The 10,477-nt window shown below is 41.7% G+C and overlaps 1 protein-coding gene across 1 annotated transcript in view; it reads right to left on the reverse strand.

Annotated features, from left to right (window-relative positions):
- LOC136421325 (N-acylneuraminate cytidylyltransferase-like) overlaps positions 1-8,847 on the reverse strand; it is a 40,580-nt gene extending 31,733 nt beyond the window's left edge. The window contains exon 1 of the mRNA XM_066408552.1: positions 8,495-8,847. Within this exon, the coding sequence (XP_066264649.1) occupies positions 8,495-8,688 (194 nt within the window). The 5' untranslated portion in view covers positions 8,689-8,847. The remainder of the gene's footprint in view (positions 1-8,494) is intronic.
- Between the last annotated feature and the right edge of the window lie 1,630 nt (positions 8,848-10,477).

Consider the following 10,477-nt stretch of genomic DNA (forward strand, 5'->3'; position numbering starts at 1 on the left):
GGTGCGTACTTTAATTGGGGTGCATACTTTAATCGAGAAAATACGGTAGTTGCTGTAATCTTTGAGATTGACATTTAATGCCAGTGTTTACCACATTTGCGTGCGGATTTCTTGTCAAAGGTGCTCAAAAGCGGCACAAAAATAAGCTACACCTAACTGTACATGGTGATCTTTTAGTTTCACACACCTAGTGTAAATAGACAGATACCATAGCCCCGCCCACCTCCGTCAAAACGTAGAAATGCAAAATTAAAACATAAAAATGCAAATATTAGACGGACATGCAGTCGCTCTCTCATTGGTCGAACCGCTAATTGTGATGGACAGCCAGTATCAGTCTTGGATTAGGGCTTGGATTTTGTATCAATTCTCACAACACAACGACATTGTATCTTTGCTCCTTTAATGTCGATATGAAATGGTATAGTGTTATTAAAACTTACTATGTGTAGAAATGACTTGAAATCAGAGTTTTTTAATTCACGTTTCAAGCCTCATAAAATGCTCTGGATGCCTTTAATGTTTAACTTATAATGTATTGTAGTCAGCAATCGTTGGTTTGTTAATCACCGTTAAATCAATAACATTCCGTTTCATTTGCTTTCACAGGACTTGGTAACGGGGCTGACAAATCGCTACAAATGCGTGACAGAAATAGTGCGATAAGACGCAAGAATGAGACAGTTACTGTTATAATAATGATAATGTGTTCTTCTTGTCAAGAGAACTTTCAAAATCTACCACTGAAAGTACATAGACAAGCACACACAAAAAAAAAAATTAGTCTAATTTTGTCTACTTGTGACTAAAGCTTGCTGCAAATTATGTCAGCATTAGTCTATGGTAATGATTGTTGATTCAAAGCCAAAATGGCTACCTCACAAATATGATGCTATCCCAGCATTCTTTGCAGTTTGTAAGCAGACTGTTTCCAAAAACATCCGAATGTTAACAAAATTGACATCAGGTAAGTTAAAAGTAAACCGATTGTAGAAAAACGGTGTTAAAAAAACTGCTAAAAATATATAACGACATTCATGTACATCAGTGATCTGGCTTTTTCCACCGACGATCACACCGCCTCCGACGAGCCCGCCGCCTCCGACGAGCCCGCCGCCTCCGACGAGCCCGCCGCCTCCGACGAGCCCGCCGCCTCCGACGAGCCCGCCGCCTCCGACGAGCCCGCCGCTCCGACGAGCCCGCCGCCTCCGACGAGCCCGCCGCCTCCGACGAGCCCGCCGCCTCCGACGAGCCCGCCGCCGCCCACAATAAACCTGCCACCGCCTCCAACAGTCCCGCCGCCGCCAACATCCTCTCTCACAGCCTATCTCTGTCCGAATTTTCTCGACTGGACTCAACAAACCCCTCCCCATTGCCCAACGCAACATTCACCATGTCCCCCGCCTATTCTCAACCCATCACCTCATCGCCAGTCACCTCGTCGCCAGTCACCGACAGCTCACCCATCATTCCGGAACAGTCACCCATCATTCAGGATCTACGCCGCCCTTCACCATCCGTCTACCGTCAAGCCAAACACAAGAGACTGCCAACCACCAGAGCCCCCAGTAAACGGACAAAAAAGGCGAAAGTAAATTATACGCCTTCAACCCACCGCAACTCATCCCGCAAGTAGATTTGTATGTTTTTTCTCTGTTCTATATAGTTAGCAGTAGATTTAATAACGTTTTCCAATTTAGCATGAAAGTTCATCTGAGTCAGGAAGGCATGTGTACCCGATATTGGTCGATTACTCGCGGCGGTGCACGCGCGTGCACTCGGCCACGACGTATAAACGGTGCACGTGCGTGGGTCCTGCCATGGATGATAACGTTACGTACATGTGACGTTATAGACAAGCCTCGACAACATATATACATGCACATAATATCAACAAATATAACGCAAAATCAAATTATGATGGTTACCTTACAGTGCAGTGTGTTTTGGGGCTCGGGACGTGATGAAGTCATCTTCTGAGGTCATCTTCATAACATCATACGGAAAAAAATGTCACTGCTACCGGAGGACAGCGGAATGCGTTACGTTACTTGTTAGAACCAAGCGAACTAATTATCTTGTGACGTCACTACCTATTGTATGCAAAAGCCGCAGCGCACAGTATCCATTCGCGACGTAGCCCATAACACAGTATTCATCCGCGGTGTACAGGTAAAAAATAGTGCGCCCTAACTTAAATCATGAAATTGTAAACACTTTCATGTGAACGCCAGCTAGGCATGAACTTGACTGCATGGTAGTAATGTATATGAGATTGTGAAGCTTGCCATGCAAATGAGCTTCACGGAACCACGAAAATTCAGGCAGCAGAACTTTACTTGAAAGAACTTTTGTAGAATATTCAATGTTCTCAAGTTAACTAGTTGAATTGGAGTATAATGTCCTTGGAGTACTCTGGAATTAGCGCACAGCGTTGCTTTGAATGGATTCACAGCTACCAAAAAATCAGTGTGTAACGGAGGAATAATGTGGGTCCCCCGAAAGTGCGAAATGGAACGAAATGGAACGAAATGGAACGAACTAAAACATATGTAACATTATGAAATGAAATACCAGTAGATAGCGAAATATAAGGGACGTTGTAACATTCACAGTAGACGGGAACAGGAAGCAAATACATAATATTACATGTTTTATTTCTTGAATCTGTTTGATAATAGTAAATACAACGTTTTTGCCGCGTTTGTGTGGCTAAATTCTTCCCTGAAAATGGAAGCGCTGCGTGCAAAGAGATCCACTGCTCTTCCTTTGTGTTAACCAACAATCTGCAAATGAACTGCTGAAAATAGCAGGGAAAACAAGCAAACGGAACTGAGTATCGAAGTAAGGACTAGATTAGTTCGAATTTTTGTTTGTTGTGGTGGTGAAGGTCTACGTAGTTTCAGTCTGATTTATCAGACCCCGACTTTAGTGTAATGTTCGCTTTATTGAACTAATTCTATCTGCCGTGAGTAGAGTAGCTTCAGCAGGAAATCTTTGCCATGGTCGTGAATAAGGGATGTATTATTTGTACAATCGATTTTGAAACTGGAGCAAGGAATGTACTTACACATACTATCCCATTCTTGCCACTATTTTGGCACAATGCATTTGTATCGATTTGTTATCATTCTCAGCCCCGTAACCAGGTCCTGTAACAGCAAATCAAACAGAATGTTATTGATATAAACGATTATAAACAAAGCAACAATTGCTGGCTAAAATTGTTACCCATACACGATAAGTTTCGTAAATATGCACTTCGCTCCACCTCAATTCGCTGACTACACATCTACAATGCATCATAAGCTAAACATTAACAGAATGGCTAAATCGCAAGACGATACTCGCGTCCGTGTTTCATAAATATGCGCTTCGCTGCCACCGCTGGTTGGACATATAGTTACGTAACTCATGCTGTCAGTACATTGCGGGCCTCGCGATGCCCCTTCCGGGTGGACGAATTAGAGATCTCAAGTTTAAACCCCTGGTGGCGCTATTCGTGCCATGACCGTGCCGGTTTTGTATTACACTTCGAGCTACCGCTTCCGCGTGGACGAATTCGAGATCTCGAGTTTCACCCCCTGGTGGCGCTTTGCGCGCCGCGATTTGCGCCTCTACGTGGCGCAATTCGTGTCTCGAATTCCTCCAATTCGAGTTCCATGGCCTACCTGTCTAAGTCGGTGTCTGACAGTTCGTCAACGAAAAACTCTGGTACCCCGTCCATAACGATCGGGGAGACAATATGGCGGACGTTCGAACGCGTTCTGTGAACTGTCGTCTGATCTGGGCCGGTTCCACTTTGACAGTGGGGGTGTGAAAAATATTGTTTTTAGTCCTTCCGTTTGAATTTTACTTGAATTGATTTTTTTTTCTTTTTTCATGTATTCTTCATGTATTCTAAGGACATTTCTCGGAATTTTAAGACAGTAAAGATATTATGAACAAGGTTAAGAAAAAGATTCATCAAAAAGATACCCCCTCTACAAAATGCAACGGTTGTGTTATGACATGACGTCAATAACTCTCAGATAGCGGTCTGAAGGTTAGTAAAGTTTTAGGTCTGAACCTGTTGCACGACGCATACGTTTCTGTACACATAGACATAGATGGAGTAATTCATTTATTCTATTGTCGAACACAGTGGTTACAAACGACATGTCCTCTATATGTCATGCACCCTGCCTGATCGAAAACTGATTTTGAATTGTAGCACTCCTGGCAAGCCATATACGTGATCATGAGTTTGTTAAGATTTTACCGTGTTAGATTTTACTTACCTAGAAATGGTTTTGTGGCCTGTCGTTTAATTTGTGCTACTTCTAAGTAGGTGTGGAGAGATAAATGATAAGTACGGATATCTTTATGACATTGAAATATTTCTTGCAAAGTTACAAATTCATAAATATCCTGTTAAGCTCAGACGACACAAATATCCTTGAGTTACAGATTTTCCCAACAGTTCAGTTACCCATTAATGTGTTAGCAGGTTGTTTAGTTTTTCTTTTGCAATCTTGAAAATCTTTCTGCAATTTGCAGATTGCAGACGGGTATTTCGAACGCTGCTTTGTAACGAAGTACAGGACAATATAAGAGCCCCTATTGTATTCATATTACTGTTCTCGTTTCTATCTTGTATAACATTATGATATTTAGAACTTTCTGATCAAAAGATCATGAATGCACTTTGATACGAACGACGTTAGTACGATACTAACAAAAAAAATGAGCACCTGTTAACTCAGTACAGAATGATATCTTTTGTCTATATCATTGTATTGTTTCCATGTGTATACCCAAAGTCTCCCAAAAGTGCAATGTCGAACCACTACGTCAACTAACTTGTTAATCCAAAACAAATACAATGTACTGTAGTAAAGTTTCACCCAGTTATCTGTTATTTTGTATTTCATCTGCCTTTGGAACGATGTACAGATCAACATAAGAGCCCCCTATTCCATCCTTATTACAGTTATCGATTCTATCTCGTAAAACATTGACATGACCTTATCTGTACCAGGTCTTGAGGGGTGGAATATTCCACATTGCTTCAAAACAAATTGATACATTTTATCATGCTCTTAGAATAAAAAAATATGACCACACTATGACTGTCCTTTTGCTTCGAAACATAGATTATCACAACAATCTCAAAACTGATGACACATGCGCGTCTTGCAAATGAGTCACTCAGATCATTACCTTCGCGACGAAATTTCGTCGAGAAGGTTATTTTTTTATGCATGTCTGTGTGTCTGTTAGTGAACAGGATAAGTCGAGAACGCCTGGATGGTTTGTTGTTGTATTTGGTGTGTCCGTGTGTATGTGGGAAATCTCAAGATGATTAGATTTTGGGCGAAGTACTTTGCATAATTAAGGAGAAAAGTGTAAAAATGTGTTAAATTGTATGCTAATACTATGCCTTCTGGTTGCGACGTGTGGGCTGTGTTGTTTCAAGGGATATTGATACGGGCAGGGGTGCTAAATTGGTCATGAGGGGTCATGAGGCAGGCAGGAAACGTCAGTTACTGCCAGGGACAAATTGGCTGTCAGCCAGCTGTATTCATTGGTGTGGAATGTCTGTTAGTGAACACGGTAAGTCGAGAATTCTTGGAAGGATTGTCTTGGTATTTGGTATGTTGGTAGGTCTAGATGAAACCTGAAAATGATTAGATTTTGGGCCCCCTAGCGGCTTGTTATGGTACTGCAGCGGAACTTCCTGTTATGATATCTCGTGTTGTGGACATGCTATGGAACTGATTTTTGAGTGGTAGATAGCTCGTTGGGCAGAGAGTAAGTGGTATAGGCTTGGGCCCCCTAGCAACTTTTTTGGAACTGCAGGGGCAGGTTTTACTTCAGACTTTGAAAGGGAATAACTCAAGAAGGGCTTGATGGAAGGTCATGATTTTTTGCAAGTACATAGCTTGAGCGATGATGTACATGATTGGATACTTATTATGCAAATCAGTAACTAATTTGCATAATTAATGATGTAACTGAGGAAGAGAGAAATATTAATAGATATCAGCTATGCAAATGAGAACCTCATTTACATAATTAATGAGAAAATACTATAACTCAAGGTGGGCTTGATGGATGGTCATGATTTTTGGTATGTAGATAGCTTACGTGATGCTTTGTATGATTGGATGATAATTATGCAAATCAGATTATAATTAATGAGGCAATTTTAAAAACCTGCTGTGCTCCATGATATGACTATTCAAATATGTGACATTTGTAACTGAGGAAGAGAGGAATGTCAATAGATAGACATTATGCAAATGTAGGCCTAATTTGCATAATTAATGAGAAACTACTATCATTCCATACTAGTAAATAACGGCAATTTCATACTTGTGGCATTTAGAAGTTGTGTGAATGTGAACACCATTGAATCAAATTATGCTAATAAGGAGCTTATTTGCATTATTGATGATAAATGTTAGCATAACCTTCTTTGTTAAGCTCATAGAGGTTTGGACAACTTATGTTATTTGGGTGAGGAGGATCAACTGGTATGATTTTTGATTGATGAAAAACACTCCTAATACGTCAGTCATAAAGGTCAAAATCATTTGGCGAAGGTATGAGGTCGTAGAACTCTTGTTCAAACTCAAAGGATGATTTCTTCATGACCATCTTACATTACAAAAATAAATTTTTCAAACATCAAACTTCCATATATCCATTTTCCTACTTGAACCGTATCACTATCAGTATAAAACGAGTTTAACATATTGCTCGCTATTGCAACAAAAAAAGCAATTTACTTACAACAGGTCTACTGATTTAGTTCATGACGATCATACTTTTCCATTCATTCTAATTGCATCTAATCAACCAAAAATATGTGCAACATATTGTTTGCCCTTGTTACAAACAAAAAACGTCTTTATATATATATGTACAGATCGTTACAACAAGCCCTCCCAACATTGAACGCTAAAATAAACAACCATGATCACTACCCGATTACATCAAACTCAAAGATATACACTTTGACAAATCCATGACAAACCATTCCATCAAACTATTTGCCAACCCCGTTACTTCCAATTCAAAAGAGGGACAGGCACCTTCAAAACAAATTCCCCAGGGAATACTCATATGTTGCAACTACGCATGCACGAACACATTCCAGACATGCCTGTACAATTCTGGGAATTCTTACAAATCGGGCGTAAAGTATACTACAGTAGAAGCCACTTAATTGCACCTCGGATTAACGCACATTCCATTTAATTGCACCGAATACCCAAACCGGTTCCTATTCACTGCATTGTTAGTGACTCCGCATATCTGCACAGCACATTGTCACCAATGCCAGATATTAATAAACTGCACCAAAATTTTTCGAAAATCCCTGACAAGTTAACTAAAAAGGTGCGCTAAAAATCGGCAAGCGCGGTACAAACGAGCCGATACCTGCCGTTGTAAAGGCGCAATACCGCCAATATGTTTAAAAGTGGTTTGAGTAACAAAAGAAGGCGGTCTCTATTGACAATCACGTTGATAGGAATCATATGGGAGGTCCCGGGTGGGTCGTGTCGGCACCATTAAATAAAGTAAGAGACGCGCGCCTACTCAGCAAGGGCAGCAGACGCGTAGACGGACATAGCAGTCGCTTTTGGTGGTGCGGTGCTGATGTGATCATCTGTCAAAATCTTTTATGGCAGAGCTGAATCCGCGTACCTAGCCACTGATTTAAACATCTATATTGCAATTATAACCACATGTACCACAGCCATGTAAAGATATCAGTACTTGTTTGTGAATCCTGCAACTGGTACTGTGAACTCAATATTTTGCTGCTTCTATGAGGGTTTATGGTAGCGCAAGAACTGAAACGTTAGATACTAAGGTCAAGTAAGTCTCAACTCTGGGGTGTTATTCAGCCTGTGAAGAAGAAAAAACATGTTAAGTTTAATCTGTACAGTATCTTGGTAAACTTCACAAGATTTGTTTACATGTCCTTGAATACTGTATATGCAAATAAAGTTAATAACTACATAATTTCGTCTGTTTGCCCATGGTGCTGCGGTCCAGCTGGGCCCTTTGCATTATTGCACAAGCCGGATAATTGCACCAACAACGCTGACACATGGGCAGTGCAGTTAAACGGATTCTACTGTATTAGGCTCGCTCCTAAAGCGCCGCCAAAAACATGGTGTATTCCGCATCGCCCTCGGTCTTGGCCCTCCTGCGGGCGATCCAACACGCGGTCGGGCTGGTACCTCGGGTGATACTGAATACACCGAGTTGTATTCTATATACGATTATATACATATAACGTTATAATTATTATATATAAATCAAGCTGGTGACTGCCACATCTGCTTGCAGCTGGAGATTACAAAGCACGTTTACTTATCAATAGATCCGGCCACTTCAAGTTGCTAAATAAACACACCACTCGTTACCACGTCACCACCAACAAAATCGACATAAATCTGATGTTTAACGTTACTAGTTTCTTTCTGCTATGTTTTACCTGTCGAACACCTCGGAGTCTATGGCGGCGCGGAGGACCCAGCCCACCAGCGGCGTCCCCGCCAGAGGCTTGATGTTCTTCAGCGGGATCCCCTTGCTCCCTCCCCGAGCCAGCACCAAGCAAGCCCGGTGAGGCTTTTTCTTCCCGAACCGCTTCATACATTGGTCCTCTGTGGTGGCACAGTCCCCGTCCATTACAGATTTGTCACAAATGTTGCCAACTTGGCACGGAAAGGTGAAACGTGGCACAGAAACAGGACACAAACGGTACAGGTTACGACTGTACACCTTCCACGAATAGCTGAACCCAACCTCGTACCCAGGGAGCACCTACACTAGTGTATCCTGAGGACGAGATGAGAGACGGCTTCATTTACTTTGTCCCGAGTATGCAAATGAGCATGCTAATTTACTACCTGTGTCTGTATATATAACGGAGGGGGCCCCAAATTCGCCACTGTACCCTAAATTCGCCACTTTGAGTTTTCTTAATTTTTGACATGTTAAGCTACAATAACAAGGTTACTTTTACTTTTCTTACAAGCATAACATGTTAAAGTTTGATATGAAAAGAATACTTTGTTCAAGTTTAGCCAAGAAGTGTGTATGTCAAGGTCCTGTCGAGAAGTTTGTTGAATGCCACGATTATCATAAATCTGACCCTCAAAACAGAAAAAAGAAGCCTTCTCAATAGTCTAAAATGCAAGAGCTTCTGGGCTCTGCCCCTGGACCCCGCCCGGGGCTTTCGGCAGCCCCCGAACCCCTACCCCGATGCTGTGAAAAAAGGGCGAGAACACTGCATACTATTTCCGCCATGGCGTTCTGCATAGAACTTCGCGTTGTGTAAAGCCGACTTAACCATATCCAAAAATGCGTGTTTCATTCCGACGCTCTGCAAAATATTTGCCTGTTTGCCACAGAAAGGGAACCCCTCAACGTTGGCAATAAAATCCAGTGCCTGGAAAGCAGGTTTAGTCAACATTTTGGGCAAATCTTGACTTCTTGTAAAAGTGGTGAATTTATGGAACACCCTGGAAAAGATAACGGAATTACGGCGCGTAACAACCAATTGACCTATCACCTTAATATTCGATCAATCACCATGACAACACGTATGTAAAAAGTCTAACAACTGCACTTATAATATAGCCCCATGGTATCACCAGGTTCACAAAATTTACATTTGAAAAATGTGAGTTAGAAAAAAAGTGGCAAATTTGGGGCCCCCTCCGTTATATAAACTACGCACAAAAAGTTTGGAAACTTTACTTTGGTTGATCATATTTCCGTTGTTTCTTGATCAATTTCAATGCATTATATATCGTTGGAAAGCCTGTGTAATTTCCTTTCCTATGATACCCAGCTCATTATAGTTGCAATCTCATTGAGCAAGCACCAGGCCTGCTTACGCGAGTGGGTTGTAGGAAAAAAGTGCCCAAATTGCCATGCTAGTGTCAAACACTCAGCGCAGCGCCAAACCCATTTGTGGTGGTGTTGTCCACATCGTGAATGGAACTGTGTGGAGAAATGTTATGTTCACAGCTACAGATAAGAGTAGATTTATTTAGACTGTTGGATGGGTAGATGAATGTGTGGGCAACGAGGAGAACCCTACGCTGACTGTTGTACAGATAGACTGACTGATTGTTTTGTTGGAGTAAGTGTCATAGTGTGGGGCAGTACAACGTTAACTGCCAGAGGAAAAACCAGGCTAATCATCCTAAGCAACCTCGATGTGTCAAGACATAGAGACACCTTTCTCAATCCAGTCACATTTCCAAGATACTTACCTCTGCAATATGCAAGATCTGCAAGATGATGGTGCACGTCCATACAGAATGAGAGCCATTTCAGACCACCTCCAGGATGCAGGAATACAGAGAATAGAATGGCCGTCCTGCAGCCCAGATCTCAACACAATTGAACACAGCCTCAGACTCTGTGATCACTGATCAGCTTGGGCGAGCTGTGCATGCAAGAATGA

Source organism: Branchiostoma lanceolatum, chromosome 16 (assembly GCF_035083965.1).
Source record: "Branchiostoma lanceolatum isolate klBraLanc5 chromosome 16, klBraLanc5.hap2, whole genome shotgun sequence".
NCBI classification, from domain to species: Eukaryota; Metazoa; Chordata; class Leptocardii; order Amphioxiformes; family Branchiostomatidae; genus Branchiostoma; species Branchiostoma lanceolatum.